A 16,737-nucleotide genomic window follows, 5' to 3' on the forward strand; every position below is an offset into this window, starting at 1 on the left:
CCCCTGCTTTCTCTCCTCTCACCGGGGTCTGCCTGGGCTCTCCAGGCACGGGCAGAAGCCGCATACCAGCACACTGCCATCCACCACCGGGGCCCCGCCAGCCCTGAATCAAGGCCCCCCGCCCGCCTCTGGGAGGCCTCTCAGGAAGCTCTTGGGGCAGCCCTGTTTAGAACCCTCCTTTCTTCCAGCTTCCCCTCAAGCTGCAGGACAATGGGCTCTGTTTTCTCAGTCAAGTTTGGGAAAGGGCTCTGGAGTTTTGTTCCATTCCCTAAGGATGCTGGTCCACGTGCTTCTGCCAAGGGGAGTTCAAGACAACCCCCTCCCTCCAGCATCCATCAGCAAGGTCCACAGGACCTCAGGGCTGGAAGGTTGCCTAGCAACCATGTAGGGGTTCTAGGCCACCTCCCTCCACTTTACAGATGAAAAAGCTGAGGCTTACCAAGAGGAAGGTCCAGACCCAGACACAGGCCTCCTTTCCTCACCCCATGCTCAACGGGTTCATCAGCCCAGCGACCCCTAGTGGCCAGCCTGGTCACTGCACCTACCTCTGGAAAGACCGGCCTGTCCGGGCGAAGCAGGTCCAGGGAAGGACATGGGGACGAAGACTCCCAATGACAAGGGAGAGGATCAGATGGTCAGCGCGGAGCCAGAGGCTAACCCGGAGCAGCGGGGGCGGCGTCTCCGGAGGTCAGTGCGGCTGAGGGTGGAAGCCTGGGGCGAAGAGCTGGTGGCTCCAGAAGCCTGGGGGACACACAGAGTGAAGGGGAGAATTTTACACCAGACTCAGCTTGCTCCACTCATTCCCCTAAAAGTTTAGATCGAGTTAGGGAGATTCTTTCTAAAAGGTTAGGATAACCAATGATTCTTAGCCGTCGGGGATTACAATCTGACGATGATATGGACACTTTCCCTGGAAGGTGCACATGGGGCGTGCACACACTCAAGTGCACTTTCATTCACAACTTCAGGCCGTTCACGGAGCCCCAAGAGGCCCAGGGACCCAGGTTAAGAGCCTTAGTCAGCCTGGGGTGGACGGTATCATAAGTGGGATTACTGGTGGAAGGAGATGAGGGTGGGGGAATGAATCAGAGGCAGGAAGGGCCTCTGGGTATGTGGCTCAAGTCCTTATTTTACAGACGAGGTTAACTGAGGCCAGAGGGCAAGGGACTGGCTGAAGGTCACAGAGCAGCCAAGTGGACAAAGTAGTACCAGGTTTCCCGATGCCTTCCATGGTGCCAGCTGCCTCCTGTGCCCATGTTAGCCAGTCCTGGACAACATGACACTCGGGTTTATGGGAGGCGGCAAGACTCAGGAGGCGGCCAGATCTGGGCAGCAAAACCATCTCCGCTCCTTTCTAGCTGTATGGCCTTGGATAGGTTACCCCACCTCTTGAGTCTGTTTTCTCAGCTGTAGAATAGGATTATAATTTATTATAATAACAGTGTTAATCCCATAGGTCATTAGGGGGTGAAATGCTAATGGGGGAAAAGCACTTAACACACAGCAGTTAATAGTGATCATGCTTATGGGTGGTCTGAAACAGCCCCATTGTTCCTGTGGTCCCGGCCCCACCCAGGTGAGCCCTAGGCAGTCCCAGGGAGCAGTCTCCTGAGACTGAGCCCCTCCCCCACTAAACACCCATCCTCATCTGACCAGCAGGGGGCGATGACAACCCAGCCTGACCTGGTGGACAGGAACCTGGAGATGAGGAGGGCTCATGGGCATCAGCCAGGCCTGGGCATTCCTGTGCCCATGGCAGAGAGAACTGACATGCTGGGTGGTCCCCAGACTCCCCTTTCAATGCTCCCCACACCGTCTACACAGCTTGGTCATACTTCAGAGCTGTGGGAGGAGTCCCCATGGCCCTGAACCTCAGCCCTACACACACACACACACACACACACACACACACACACACGGAAAACATGGGCAAGGAGGAGCGGGAAACAGGCAGAGCGGGCATGTGCAGGCCCTTTTCTTGCTGGAAATGGAAACCACGTTTTACTATCACTATCGATACCAAGGGGTATCAGATTTAAGTCATATCAATATTCAACAATAATTACAATTGCACAAGAACTGCCATTAGTGGTAACTGTATCTACCATGAGCACTTGCCCTTTGTGGTCCATTGGTATCCATTCTACAGAAATGATCTTTTCTGGCTGGTGTTGCTCAGTGGTTGAGCATCAACCTATGAAGCAGGAGGTCAAGAGTCCATTCTCAGCCTGGGTTGCTGGCTCAATCCCCAGGAAGGGGCGTGCAGGAGGCAGCCCATCAATGATGCTCCTCTCTTATTGATTTTTTTCTCTATCCCTCTCCCTTCCTCACTTTCTAAAAATAAATAAAAACATATTTAAAACAACAACAAAAAGAGAAATGATCTTAATACTCTCCCCAGAGAACTGTTAAGGTAACTGGTATCGCCTTCTTCCACACCCCCTCAGGAAACTGAGGGTCAGAGAGGCCAAGTGACTTGCCTAAGGTCACACAGCCTGGAGTGGGACCTGGGTGTGTCTGAGTCAAGAGCCTCGCTCTACACACGGCTCTCGGCCTCCATACTATGTGAGAACCCTGGCTCTCACTCCCAGCCCTGGCGCCAACCCCACCAGGCCCAACACACACCCTTCAGGCTCACCCATATTCAGCATCACTGACACACACTGGACTGTGGTGCCAACCGGACTCAGAGGGAGCAGCCAGGTGCCCCTTGGGGAACCTCACCAGCCAGGAGTCTGGGTTCCTAACATCCCCAGCCTTGGGCTTTCAAGGACCTAACTTGCTATGTACTTTGGAAAGATAGCCTGGGCCTCCATTTCCTTTCCTGTAAGGTGGGGACAGACTGGCAGCCCTCGGAGCCTCAGCAGTGCCCCCACCAGCACAAGGCTGGCCCCCTCTCCCTCACCCCCTCACTCCCTGACCTGCCTCTGGGCCGTGTCACCAACCTGGCTTGGTCCTTGCGGGATGGCTGGCAGCCTGGGAGGGCGGATAGAGGCTGCAGGCAGCTGGGGCAGGCCAGGGGTCGGGTCCTGGGAGCGGAGGCTGAGGCACCCTGTCAATGTGGGCCCGTCCTGCTGGTGCCAGGGGAGCTTGGGGTGCCAGTCCCACTCTCAGATGACCGAGATCTGAGCCAGAGGCCAGGCTGCTTCTCCCCCAGCTCCCCGGGCCCCACCCCTGTGAATAATGCTGCTTGCCTCCTGGAGCCAGGCCTCACCGGCCTTTGATGACTGGGGGGTGGGGGTGGGGGGCATGATGGGTGGAAGACAAGAAAGGGTTAAAGACCCAGCCACCCAGGCTTAGAGCATAGAAATGGTTGCATTGCTGGAAGAGGTGCCCCCCAGCCTCCCAGGTCTCCAAACTCTTAGGATCCCCCTCCAGGCCCTGGGGCAGGGCAGGGCTCCTTCCCACCCCTCCCCCAACCACAACAATAATTAACCCCAGTGAACCCCAGCAAATAAAGGTCTGAATCACAAAGAGGAGGAGTCATCGCTGCCCCAGGGTGGGGAACCCCCCCCCCAGGTCTCAGGAAAGCCAAACCTAGCATCATCTGACACCCCAATCCCCACACCATTGCTGCCTCAGTAGGTCCATGGGCACCCAGTCCACCGGGGCCTGGGAGGAGGGCTCACCTGTCTTGGGTTTGGACCAGAGAGAAGATTAAAAATATGATAAATAAAAAATAAAAAACTGTACATGTCTCTTCCCTGAATATTCTAGTACAGCGGTTCTCAACCTGTGGGTCGCGACCCCTTTGGGGGTCAAACGACCCTTTCACAGGGGTCGCCTAAGACCATCGAAAAACACATATATAATTACATATTGTTTACAGTAGCGAAATTACAGTTATGAAGTAGCAACAAAAATAATTTTATGGTTGGGGGTCAGTCACCACAACATGAGGAACTGTATTAAAGGGTCGAGGCATTAGGAAGGTTGAGAGCCACTGTTCTAGTATGTCCCAGGGCAAGGGGCTCAATGGTGAGATAGGGAGGGGGAAGGGCACCTCCCCCTAGTCTGATTTTAAAACCTCTGATATAAACTAAAGGTCGTTGGGTTTGGGAGAGAAGTCCTGCGCTTGAATTCTGGCTCTTGCATTCAGTACCTGTAGGGTGCGTGCTGGGCAGATTAGTTCCTCTCTCTGGGCCTCCACCGATGAAAGTGTGGTGATGACAACCTCCGCAGTTGTGGGGAAATCCCACAACCTAATGCCGTGAAAATCGAATGTAACTTCAAGGAGCAGACGTGAGTGTGGTGAGAACTGGTCTCTTAGGTTGTAAACCCCTTAGAATACTGACTGATAAAGAAATCCTGCCCTTTTATAAAGAATTGGAAGGACAAACTCGTAAGAATTCATGAAGGAAAATGCCAAGGAATACAGAAGGAACCAACCTCCCTCCCTCCCTCCCCCTCCCTCTCCTGGTCTCATCACCCCTCCCAGAGGTCTCCTGCTGGAAGTGCTGGTGCCCTCACCATACCAGACCTCATTTCCCCCACCCCCCACCCCGAAAAATATATTTTTATTGTTTTCAGAGAGAAAGGGAGAGGGAGGGAGAGAGAAACATCAGTGATGAGAGAGAATCATTGACTGGCTGCCTCCTGCACGCCTCCCCCCGCCCCCCCCTCCCTGACTGGGGATCGAGCCTGCAACTGGGCAGGTGCCCTGACCAGGAATCCAACCGTGACCTCCTGGTTCATATGTTGATCCTAAACCGCTGAGCCACGCCTGCCAGCCAGGCCCAGCCCTCATTTTATTTTATTTTATTTTTATATATATTTTTTATTGATTTTTTTACAGAGAGGAAAGGAGAGAGATAGAGTCAGAAACATCGATGAGAGAGAAGCATCGATCAGCTGCCTCCTGCACATCTCCTACTGGGGATGCGCCCGCAACCCAGGTACATGCCCCCGACCAGAATCGAAGGGACCTTTCAGTCCGCAGGCCGACGCTCCATTCACTGAGCCAAACCGGCCTCGGCCAGACCTCATTTTAAAGGGACTTCAGGGTAAGACCAGGGAGAAAGTAAAACAAAAGAGAAAAGGAGAAAGCTGAGGAGAGTTTGCAGAGCACAGTGGCTCGAGCCTCCAGCCCCGCTGGGTGGGGACCTGGGCTGATGGGAAGGGGCTAGGACCCAAGTCTTGGGGGGAGGGCGGGCGGGAGGTGTTAGCTGTGGCCTTGTCCTTGTCCTGGGCACCCCTGAGTGAGTGAAGGATCCCCCCGGCAACGGTGAAGTCTGGATGTGTTTCCTCCCCAGCCCTCTCTGTCACCCCAAAATCCCTGGACTGGCGGCCAACTCTCCAGGGGTCACGTGTCTGCCAAGTGCTACTAAGAAGAACACTCGGGCTGCGGGAGTAAACACTGCAGCCGGAGCAGGTGGGGGGCCAGGAGTTGTCCGAGGTCAGGCGGCCAGGGGCCCTGGGGGTATCCGCGCGCCCCGCTGCGCTGGGCCCCTCTACTCTGGGGTGGGGGCGGGGGCTCTCGCTCCCGGTCTGCTCCCCACCCTCCGGCATCTGCCCGCTCCTCCCGGGGGAGTTCTGGTCCAAAGGCGCGCGGTGCCCAGCGGAACCATCACCCGGGGCGGGTGCCAGGCGCGTGACTCCGCCCCGGCCCGCCCCCGCCCGTGCCCTGCGCCTCGCGGGCGCCGCAGACGCCGGTGTCTTCCCAGCGGTCCGGCCCATGGAAACGGCGGCGCGGGGAGCGCCCCGAGGGGGCGGCGGGGAGCGGCTGCTGGGCGAGCTGGAGGCGCGCGTCCAGGACGTGGTGAGGGCGAGCTCGTGGTGGGAGCGCCACGGCCTGGACTGCTCCATCCTCGCGCTCAGCCTCCTCGCCCTGCCGCCTGGTGAGGGACACGGGACACGGGGCACGGGACACGGGGACACGGGACAGGGCGACAAGGGGCCCGGGTGGGGGGAGGGTGCGAGGAAGGGGATGAAGAGGGCGGCGGGGGGGGGGGAGTTGGGGAGACGCTGCGTGCTGGGGACCCCAAATCTGACCGTCTGTTTGGGGTGTCCTGCCCTGTGTCCTCAGAGGACCTGGGCGCGGGTGTGGAAGGAGAGAGAGGCCAGGCCTGAAGGGCAGAGGAGGGGCAGCTGAGAGGGGTGGGGAGGCTGGGAGGGGTGAGGTGGCGGGGGAGGGGAGGGAGTTCCGTGGGAACACGAGGGATGGGGTGAAGAGGGAGGGGGTTTCCTGGACTTCCCCTGGTCTGGACCCCCCCCCCCCCCATGCCCAGCCATTCATTGCTGCTCTGGCTGGGGCCCAGGATCAAGACTCCTGGAATCTCCTTGAGGAGTCAATGGGGCTCTGTTTTGTCCCCCAAATCCTGATGGGAGAGCCATTCCCTCAGGCCACAGGGGGACCCGCCTCACTGCTGCCTGTGGCGCCCCAGGGCCGGGCTCACTGTGGTCTGGGCTTCCCCGGGTTTGGGCCCAGGTCTCCAGAAGCTGAGAAAAACCTTGCTCCCCTCCTCCTCCCCCCAGGGTTCCTGTGCCTGCGTTCGGAGAATGTCCTGGTCTTTGTCCTGGGCATCACCATCCTGGGTGTGTGCCACTACACGCTCACTGTCAAGGGCAGCCACCTGGCCACGCACGGTGCCCTCACTGAGTCCAGACGCTGGAGCAAGATCTGGGCACATTTCTTCGTGGAGGTGAGCCTGGGAGAGGGTGAGGCCGCTGCTGGCCAGGCGGGCATCCTCCTTGTTCGGTGCCAGTGTGCAGGCGTGTACAGCTGTGTGCCCACGTGGGCAGGTGGCTGCAGCTGCTGGGATGTGGGTCCAGGTGTGCAGCCTGCACTACAGTGTGTGTCTGTGGTGCCCTGGAGGGTGGCGGTACCTGTGGGCGGAGAACTGTATGAGGGGATGTACGAGTATCCATGGTGGTGGACTCGGCCTGGGGACCCCTGCTTCTCCGGGGGCACCCGCTCAGCTCTCTGCAGCACTAGGCCAAGTGGTGACAGGCTTCCTCCTCCTACAGACACCTGTGCCTGGCAGGTCTTAGCTACAACCTTTGGGGCCTCCTGGTTTTGCAATCAGGGTTCAAATTGTGAGCCGGGGACAGAAGGGGACAGGGAGGAGGTGCTGGGTGTCAGTGTCCCAGCTCCAGAACACGGCCCCTCTGATGCCCGGTGACAACTAGCCATCCTAAGAAGGCCCCTCCCTGCTCCCCCAAGTCTGCTCCAGGAAAGACCCTCCTCTCTCCTGACCCTGCACCCCCTCTTCCTGCTCCTCCCCATCCTGCGTTGGCCTTCTCACCCTGGCCCTCGGGCAAGGCCAGGGAGGCAAAGGTTTCTGGCCAGCTGCCCGTCTCTGGACTGGTTTCAGGCCTCTCCGGTTGCCCTGCAGGACTTGTTCCCTCCTCGCCCCCTTCCAGGTGGGCCAGGCCTGACCAGCCAGGCAGGGGGCAGTGTAGGGCCCGGCCTTGGGAGCTGCCCTCCCTGCTGCATTCCCAGCCCCACTGGCCGCCTGACCTGGCGTGTTATCAAGTTCGGCATCTCAGTGTTCACTTCCTCATCTAATAAACAGGACTGACCGCATTACCTCCCTCGAAGCCAGTGTGGGGATTCACCGAGACCTTGACCTAGGGCCTGGGCCTGCTCTTTGATGCTTGTTAGTGTTAGCTGTGCTTTCTGTTCTCCGGAGGGAGCCTGCCGCAGCGGGGAGGGGAGGAGAGGGGAGCCTGCAGTAGTGGAGGGAGCACAGCAGCAGCAGCGAGGAGGGGTTAGCAGTTTTTGTTGTTTGTGTTTGTTTTGAACGGAAAGGTGGATGCAGTTATGCAAAGCAGACAGAACTGTGTGTGTGTGTGTGTGCGTGTGTGTGTGTGTGTGTGTGTGTGTGTGTGTGTGTGTTGGCGGCGTTGGCTGTGGCTCTGGCCCACCACCGGTTCTCTGCGTTGCACAAAGGACCAGCTCTTGCTGCCCAGGACCCTCCTGGACCCCTGACTGTCCACTTCTCCCACATCCTGCTGTCACCTCTTCTTGCTGGGTGCGTGAGCTCGCCCATCACTATAGAATAATCTAGTCCTCCACTCCGCAGCCTTTGGTGCCAGCTGCGTGTCGTTGGCTTTCCTGGGGCACCCAGTTTGCCAGGTTCGTCTCAGGGTCTGCTGGCTCCAGCTGGGGGTGGGCAAGGACCTCACCCTCTCTGACCCACTCTCCCCATGGGTGGGGGGGCACGCGGCTGGGAGGGGGCAGTGACACTCCAGGTTGTTGCTTCTCCGCTAAAGTGTCCCAAATCATATGCACCTCCCCACCCAGCGGGAGCCTCCCTCTGAAGACTCACTTCCGGTCTATAGGGGAAAGTTCCAGTCCTAGCCTCCCTCTGACCCTCTCTCCAGCCCACTGACAACCTGCCGGCCCCTCCCTGTCCCGGTGATGTCAGGGGACTGCCGCGAAGGGCCACAGGAAGGTGGGGGAAGGCGGGCGGCACCGGTTAAGTCCTGAAGCTCGGAAGGATTAACTCCTGAAATCAGAGGGACCTTAGACACTCCTCTCCTCCCTCCTAGATGCTCCCCAGAGTGGGAGGGAGCAGGCTGAGCCAGGTGCTAAGCTCCACTGTTTCTCAACTTCCTGGCGGGTGGGCGGGTCACAGCTGCTCCAGAGAGCACAGCCCAGCTCTGCCCCCAGCAGAGTCTCACCCACGGGGAGGCCCCACCTCCACCCAAGGCCTTTGTGGTGGCGGAAACAGAGCCAAGAACCCCAGCCTGGTCATAACTCTCGAATGTTCTCTTCCCACGAGTTCAGTGTGGCCATTATCCTCAGGGCTGACTCTCCGACCTTCTCTCTGCGTTTTTCCACCTGAGCCTCGAGGGGTGGTAGACTGCGTAGGATCAGCTGTGACTTAAACATTTTTTTCTTTTTTACTCCTCACCCGACGATACTTTCCCCATTGATTTCTAGAGAGAGAAAGAGAGAGAGGGAGGAAGGGGGGAGAGAGAAACATTGATGTGAGAGAGACACATGCATTGGTCACCTCCCACAAGCACCCATAACCAGGGCTGGGGAAACCTGTAACCAGGTACATGCCCTTGACCGGGAATTGAACCTGAGACCCTTCAGTCCTTAGCCTTATGCTCCAACCACTGAGCCAAACCGACCAGGGCTATGACTTATCTTTTTTAAAATATATTTTTATTGATTTCATAGAGGAAGGGAGTGGGAGAGAGAGAGAGAAACATCAAAGATGAGAGAGAATCATTGATTGGCTGCCTCCTGCACGCCCCACACTGGGGATGGAGCCTGCAACCCAGGCACGTGCACTGACTGGGTCTTGAACCATGACCTTCTGGTTCATAGGTGGATGCTCAACTACTGAGCCATGCCAGCTGGGCTATGACTATTTTCTTAATTCAAAAAACTAATTTAGAGGGCAAACTCAGATCTGCAGTCCAAAATATACTTTTGTAGAAAAACACAGACGCACAAAAGACCAACCCCAGAGATCCCCACCGCTCTGGGAGAAGCTGGCTGGGATGCCCAGCCCCTGGGAACCAGTGGGAGAAGCTGGAGAGGGATGGGAGCTGGCAGACTCCAGCCCGGAGTCCGTCCTGCCTGAGGGACGTGCGTGTGACGCACAGCCTGCTTCTCATCTTGCCCACGCCTGCTGCCCTCCGCTCCTATGTCCACCTCCAGAGTGGCCCCGCCATGGCCCTGGCCCTGAGCTGGAAACCTGGCCTTGTCCTTGATTCCGCCTCCTCCCCAGCCCTCACCTTTCCCCCAGATCCTGCCGCCCTGTCCGCCCTCACCTTCTCGCATCATCTCCCAGACAAGCAGCCTCTGTCCCGTCACCCTCCTCATCCTGTCCCTCCCCTTCCAGTCTCAGAGCGTGACCTATTTGACACCCAACTTCGGTTGTGTCATAAGTTGATAATGACGGTGTTTAATCCTGCAAAGTCTTGTCTGTTTAAGAAATAAAATAAAAGGAAATATTAGGGGACACATAAGGGATTGAGAGTCTCCCTTACCGCCTTGGGCAGCTCAACCACTGAGCCACACTGGCCGGGCTTTCTTTTTTCTTTTTTTAATTCCCACCCCCTAATCCCTTTCCCTCTGGCAACCATCAATTTATTCTTTGTATTTTTGAGTCTGTTTTGCTCTATTTATTCCTTTTTTTTTTAGACTCCACATATAAATGAAAGCATGCGGTATTTGTCTTGCCCTGACCACCTACTTCATTAGCAAAATGCCCTCTAGGCCGTCCATGTGGTTGCAAAGGGCGAGCTGTCATTCTCTGCTGTGGCCGAGTCATAGTCCATTGTACGTACCACCACTTCTCCTTCACCTGCTCATCTGCGTCCATAGCTTGGCTATTATAAATAACGCTGCAGTGAGCATAGGGGTGCGTATATTTTTTTCAAATTTCTTCGGATAAATACCGAGCAGCCGGACTGCTGGATCGTATGGCAGCTCTATTTTTAATGTTTGGAGGCACCTCCATTCTGCTCTCCACCGTGGCTGCACCGTCTGCATTCCCACCAACCGGGCATTAGGGTTCCATTTCCTCCACGTCCTCAGCAGCACTTGTTATTGATTGATTTATTGGTGATTCAGCTGGCGTTTCTTGATGAGAGAAGCAAGGCAGGAGGACTGACCCTGGGAGCAGAAGGGCATAGAAGGAGCAGTGACAAACAGTTACTTCTTCCACCTGGGACACAACCGTGAGCCTCAAAGCCCCCAGCTGCAGCCCCCTGTGCCCGCCGCCAGACTTCTGCCTCTGGCTCGAACCAACCAAGGGGCCCCAGTGGGTGCGTGCTCTTGAGCAGGCGGGTCCTCGGAGACCAGCAGGCCTGGGAGAGATGTCACTTTAAACCACGATACCCTCCCACCCTCTCGGGTTCTGTCCCCGTGCGAGGTTACAGAAACAGCACATCCCACCCCTGGGGTTACACCGTCTGAGAGCAACGCAGCTGGGCCTGTTTCCATGGGCTCTGCAGCAAGGCCGCCAGGAACGGCATCTACCCCCGTGCCCTCTGCCTTCCGCGGACGATGCCGCAGCGACTTGTCACATCTCCCGCGTCTGTTGTAAAACTGCACTTGTGCCATCATTACCTGTGCTCCTTAGGGTCCTTCATCTCTTATTTATTTTTAAAAAATATATTTTATTTTAAAAATATTGTTTATTGCTTTCAGAGAGGAAGGGAAAGAGAAACATCAATGATGAGAGAGAATCACTGATTGGCTGCTTCCTGCACGCCCCCTGCTGGGGATTGAGCTCACAACACGGAATGAAACCGGGACCTCCTGGTTCGTAGGTGGATGCTCAACCACTGAGCCATGCCGGCCCGGCCTCAGTGCCCTTTAGATGGAGCTTCTGGCTCCCTTTCGGCTCCATTTCGTTCTAAAGGAGGACGTCTCAGCACAGTGTGGGGACAGTGTCCTTCGCTGTCTTTCGTCTTCTCCTGCCTGGGCCCTGCTCTGTGGGTGAGTCGCACGTCTCCGGGGTCGTGTGGCTTATCTTGGATGAAAGCTGGGTTCAGATTCCACCTCTGCTGCCTTACGTAGCGGAGTGAGCTGGCTGGTCAAGTGGCCTCTCCTATCTGTTTCCGCTTCTGTTGACGGTAATCACAGCCCTGACCCTGGGCTTGAAGATTAGCGAGTCACGTAGAGTGCAGAACGCCGCGTGCTCACCGAAGGCCTCCTGCTGCCTGAGGGGCTCGCAGGGATTGGATCCGGGGAACCCTTCACACTCCCCCGCACACAGGCAGGCGGCGTCTTCAATACAGTGAGCAACAGCTTGCGGCCGGATAAGAGGCGGGAGGAGGCTGCCGTCTGCGTGGTCGTCTGCAGGCATCTGCATAAGAAGCACCTGAGCCCCTTTTGCATCCAGAATGGCTGTTCTTGGAGTCAGAGAGCAGCTGCTCAGGACCGGCTTTGGAGAATCCCACAGATGCTATAGAGGAGCCACCCCAGGGAGCAGTTCGCCCCGGCACCCTCACCCCGGGTGCCACCCGCGTGGACAGCTTAGGACATGGCCTCCCTTCACCCCTGACTACTCCCACACCGCCCCCTCCCTGCTGTAGGCTCAGGGAGCAAAGGAGAGCTCTGAAGGTACAGATGTTTCCAAGATAAACGCGCACCAAATGATGGCAGCCTGATGCCGAGAGCGGGCCTTGTCCAGTCCTCTCAGGCTGGCAGGTTGGCTGGATGGTCAGGGGCAGCGTGGCGATCCGGGGGCCGGCCTCGTGCCCCTAACACCAGGTGGACACAGTTACTCTGACTGTTGCCACTCTGTGGTCACAGACACCTGAGAGTTGATGGTCAAGGCTGATTAGCTGGGGCTGTGAGCGAGGCAAGAAGGCCCTGGGGCGGGGGTGGTGTTCTCGAGGCTCCCAAAGGCCCTGCTTTGCTGGGCTGTGCTGACCTGGACCCCGGGGCCCTTCCTGGCTCCCTCCTCTAGGTGTGCACGGCCTTCCCCGCCGAGGACGCCCGGTACGGGCACGTCAAAATGCACCACGGCTACACCAACGTGCTGGGCCTCGGGGACTCAAGCACCTGGAGGCTGCCTTGCCTCAACCGCTACGTCTACATGTTCCTCGCGCCTCTCCTGATCCCCATCATCACGCCCCTGGTGGCGGTCGGTGAGTGTGCCGGGCCTGGGTCCCGCGTGGCCGGCAGAGACCTGGTCTTCCCTTGGCTTCCTCCCCTCCTCGCTCTCGTGGAGGCTGCTGGTGGAGGAGGGGAGGAGCCCTGAGTTAAGACTGGACAGGAACTTTCTGAGGCAGCCAGGCTGGGTGGAAAGAGCTCAGACCCGGGGCCAAGGCTGGCTTAGCCGCGTGCGGGCTGGTGACCTCAGGCAGGTAACTGAACCTCTCTGAGCCTCGGGTCCTTCCGTGCTCATTATTACCTAATGAGGCCGTAGATGCAAACACGAGTTGAAAATGCCTCGCACTGTATTGCCTGTTAGAATTTTTTATTTTTATATTTTTAAAAGAAACTTTTTTTAAAATTTTCATTGATTTCAGAGAAGAAGGGAGGAGATAGAAACATCAATGATGAGAGAGAATCATTGATCAGTTGCCTCCCACACGCCCCAGTGAGCCCGCAACCTGGACATGTGCCCTGACCTCCTGGTTCATAGGTCGATGCTCAGTCACTGAGCCACGCCGGCCGGGCGCATGTTAGACTTTTTAATATCATGGGAGCAAATCCTCTGGTGGAAGGACAGGGGCTGGGGGGCGGCAGACCTGGATTCAAGCCCCAGGCCACCAGTCGCTGTCAGAGTGACCCTGGTCAAGCTGCCTAATGCTCCATTTCCTCATCCGTAACATGGGTGAGTCTACTTTTGGGGCTGAGTGCGGATGACCCAGGTCGCCTCGTTAGCACCACTGGGCCGGCAGGGAGCCAGCTGTGCTGGGAGCTTGCCCACCCGTCACTGTGTTTTTTGCCCCCTGGCAGAGCGGCTGAGGAAGGTGAGGCTCGGGGCAGCTCTGCGGGCGCTGGGCCTGATCTCCCTGGGCCTTTATTCTCACTACTGGCTGCTCCGGCACATGTCTGGCTTCCGGAGCCCCGCCTCGGCCCTGGCCTGCATGCTCTGCACCAGATCCCTGCTGGCCCACCCCTACCTCCACGTTAACGTCTTCCAGGTGAGGCCTCCGCCCTGGGCGCTGGGGACCACGGGGTACCCAGACCACGCCCCTCACAGGACAGATGGGGAGAGAGGCAGAGAGACTGAGCTCGGGGTTCAGCCTCTTCACGCCTCTTCCAGGACCCGCCTGAGTGGGAGTGAGGGGGGCAGAAGGGCCCACTGTTCCCCGCGTGCCCGGCGAGGACACCGGGGCGGGGTGGGGAGGTGCAGGAATGGCTCAGGCCGTGACCCGCGTGTCTGTCACAGCACATCGGGCTGCCCATGTTCTCCCGGGACAAGAAGCCCCGCCGGATTCACATGATGAGCCTGGGGGTGCTTAACCTGCCCCGGCTGCCCGTGCTGGACTGGGCGTTCGGCCACTCCATCATCAGCTGCCACGTGGAGCACCACCTGTTCCCCACGCTCTCCGACAACATGTGCCTAAAGGTAGTGGGGGTGGAGCCGGAGGGCTGGTAACCGGCAGCATTCGCCTGAACCCCGCGTCCCCCAACTGGCCTGGTCCGAGGTCCCCAGTGGGGGTTTCCGGTCAGAGACACGGGGGTTTCTCATTAGCAGTGCGACTCAACAAGTTCATGGGCATCTCTGAGCGTCAGCTTCCTCGTCTGACCTGGGCAGATGAGGCGCACGCAGTGCTTACATGCGCAGGTCTTGAGCATGAAGTGGAGAAATGGATCTGGGATGCTGGGCACGCAGTAGGTGCTGCTAAAAGGAGCCCTGGTTTGCACCCTCTGTGCAAGGAGGACTGTCCTGGGGGGTGCTGCGGGGTGTGGGGGGAGTCCGCCCCCCTTTCCCTTGCCTGCTGGGCGGGGAGAGGCAGGAACTCTGCAAGCCCCCAGCTCCCCCTGAGCCTGTGGAGCTAGGCAGACAGGAGCGGGCGCTGGGAGGAAGGAGGGCCCCGGGAAGGGCCTGCCCGCAGCCCACAGTCCGGCTCATCGCGCCTCCAACCGCCCACCTTCTGGCAGGTGAAGCCCGTGGTGTCCCAGTTCCTGCGGGAGAAGCAGCTGCCTTACAACGAAGACACCTACCTCGCTCGCTTCCGGCTGTTTCTCAGTCACTACGAGGAGCTCCTGGTGCACGCGCCTCCCATCACTGAGCTGGCGGGGCTGCAGTGAGGGCGCTGACACGTCCCCCTGCTCCCCTGCCCCAGCCCATCCCAGACCTGCTTGTCACTCCCCGGCTGGGCTGCTGGTGGCATTGGGAGGGCAGAGAGCCAGGGAGCTGGTGTTTCTCTGGGCTTTGCGGGGTGTATGGAGGAGAGGGGTGTCTGGAGGAGAGGACTAAAGGTGGCTGGGCATTCTGGGGATTCTGGGCAACCTCATCTCAGGACTACACAGCTGGGCTCCTCCCCGGCTTGGCCTGAGCCTTGGTAGGGCTAAGGGAGGGTGACCAGGTGAGGAGGGGCCTGTGCAGGGGGCAGACAAGGAGGGGGCATCGAGAGAGCAGGTCGGCCCTCAACTAGGGTCTCCCTGGCACTGGGAGAGTCATATACGCAGCTGGCCACCGCTTCTTCCTGTGCCCCGGGAGCCTTGGGCCTCTAAGGAGCCCTCTCGCAGGGACCACGGGGAGGTGACTTTGGCAGGATCTTCCCAGCTTCCGGGCCAGAGGAGCCTGTGCAAGACACTGGCTCAGCAGCTCCCAGGAGCCGCAGCCTCAGGGAGAGCAGAGTTTGTGCTTTATAAATAAAGAGGACATTCCCGGTTCAGGAAGTAAGGGGAGCAAGAGTATAAATAGCTTTGAGTGTGATCTTGGCTAGCTCCCGAAGTCTGCCTTGTTCCATGACATTTAGAAGGAGAGGACCTGGAAGAATTATCAGAGAGAGAGAGAGAGAGAGAGAGAGAGAGAGAGAGAGAGAGAGAGAGAGAGAGAGATTACTGGGAAGGTAACAGGTCAGGGGGTGATGGGCACAGGGTCTGGAGGGCAGTGACTTTAGAGAGGAAAGGAAGGAGGAGAAGGAGGTGAGGTGCAGACACAAGTCTAGGGCTGGGCCGGGCAAGCGTCGTCCGCAGCCCGGGAGCCAGCTGCACGGGCAGACTTGAGAGAGGGCCCGAGCTGCCCTGGCTGGGCTGGAAGAGGAGGTGCAGGAAGGGCCCAGCTGGAGGCCGAGGAAGAACAGAGAAGGGGGCCGGAGCGCAGTTTAACCAGCGTTTCCCCTCCGCACTATGACACATTGCCGGGAATGCTCTGTCGATGGGCCTGTCCGGTGCATTGCAGGGTGGTCAGCGGCACCCCTTGCTTCTCCCCGCTACGTGCCCAGAGCCCAAGTGGTGACAATCACACATGTTGGCAGACACTGATGAGAACCACCCCTGGTTGACAGCATAAATCATGATCTGAGGGCAGACCCGCCTTGGTTTGCAGTGAGTTCCTTGGGGCGGGTGAAAGGCACGTGGACCCTGTTGATGGGCTAAGTCAGTGAACGGGATTGGCGGCAGGGTCAGATGGCAGCTGAGAGGCATTCTCTAGGCCTGGTCCTGTCGGAGAACCCACCTCTGGTGTGGCCTGAGGTGGCTCTGCTGGGTGGCTGCCATCCGCCCCTCCCCGTCCTTCCCCCACTCCTCTCCACCCTGCCCCTCACACCCTCTCCTGAAGCTGCAGCTCTCACTGCCTGCCACAGCCCCTGCCTTCGCTCCTTCGGGGCGGGGGTGGGGGGGTGGGGGGGCGGGTAGGGGTGGCTTCCAGCGGTTGGTAGCCAGGGGCGCTTCACTGGTCCCTCAATCCTGCTCACGCCTCTGTACAAAGCTCCTTTAGTGAAACCTCTACTGGTCGGCACTGCCAAGCTGCCATCTGTTTCCTGCCGGGAGGCTGGCGGGCCCAGTGGAGCTTGGGATCCAAGCAGCCCTCTTGGAAGAGGCAGGCTTGGCAGCCTCCCCAGCCCGCTGCGTCGCTACACTCCCCTGCTGCTCTTTTGAAATGCACTAGTAGCTCAGAAATGGCCGTCCGGGCCCAGGGGTGCAACTCATCAAACTGCCAAATGTCCACATGAAAAATGCAGTGTCAGAGAAGGCCCCATTGCCTCGTCCTGGCTAATGATTAAAACCATCCTAATACATCACCAATGACTCAGGGTTATTGATCTGGGCCTGAGTGGGGCCTGGGCAGCAGCTGGAGGCCCTGGAGCAGGCTTGGCTGTACCACAGGCGCCTGGGAACAAGCCACTTGGTCGTTC

The 16,737-nt window shown here is 58.3% G+C and overlaps 1 protein-coding gene across 2 annotated transcripts; it reads left to right on the forward strand.

Annotated features, from left to right (window-relative positions):
- Positions 1-5,630: 5,630 nt before the first annotated feature.
- On the forward strand, positions 5,631-16,213 carry FADS6 (fatty acid desaturase 6). 2 transcript variants are annotated; one of them, XR_004973036.1, is made up of 7 exons: positions 5,631-5,837; positions 6,475-6,641; positions 12,384-12,564; positions 13,382-13,569; positions 13,818-13,997; positions 14,124-14,263; positions 14,534-14,663. XR_004973036.1 is itself a non-coding variant. In XM_036341954.1 (6 exons), the coding sequence occupies exons 1-6, from the start codon at positions 5,675-5,677 to the stop codon at positions 14,681-14,683; spliced, it is 1,029 nt and encodes a 342-aa protein (XP_036197847.1). In that variant the 5' UTR covers positions 5,631-5,674; the 3' UTR covers positions 14,684-16,213. The 2 variants fall into 2 exon arrangements, 1 of the variants encoding a protein (XP_036197847.1); XM_036341954.1 differs by lacking the exon at positions 14,124-14,263 and having other exon boundaries at positions 14,534-16,213.
- The last annotated feature ends 524 nt before the right edge of the window (positions 16,214-16,737 follow it).

Source organism: Myotis myotis, unplaced genomic scaffold (genome assembly GCF_014108235.1).
Source record: "Myotis myotis isolate mMyoMyo1 unplaced genomic scaffold, mMyoMyo1.p scaffold_m19_p_17, whole genome shotgun sequence".
Classification (NCBI taxonomy): Eukaryota; Metazoa; Chordata; class Mammalia; order Chiroptera; family Vespertilionidae; genus Myotis; species Myotis myotis.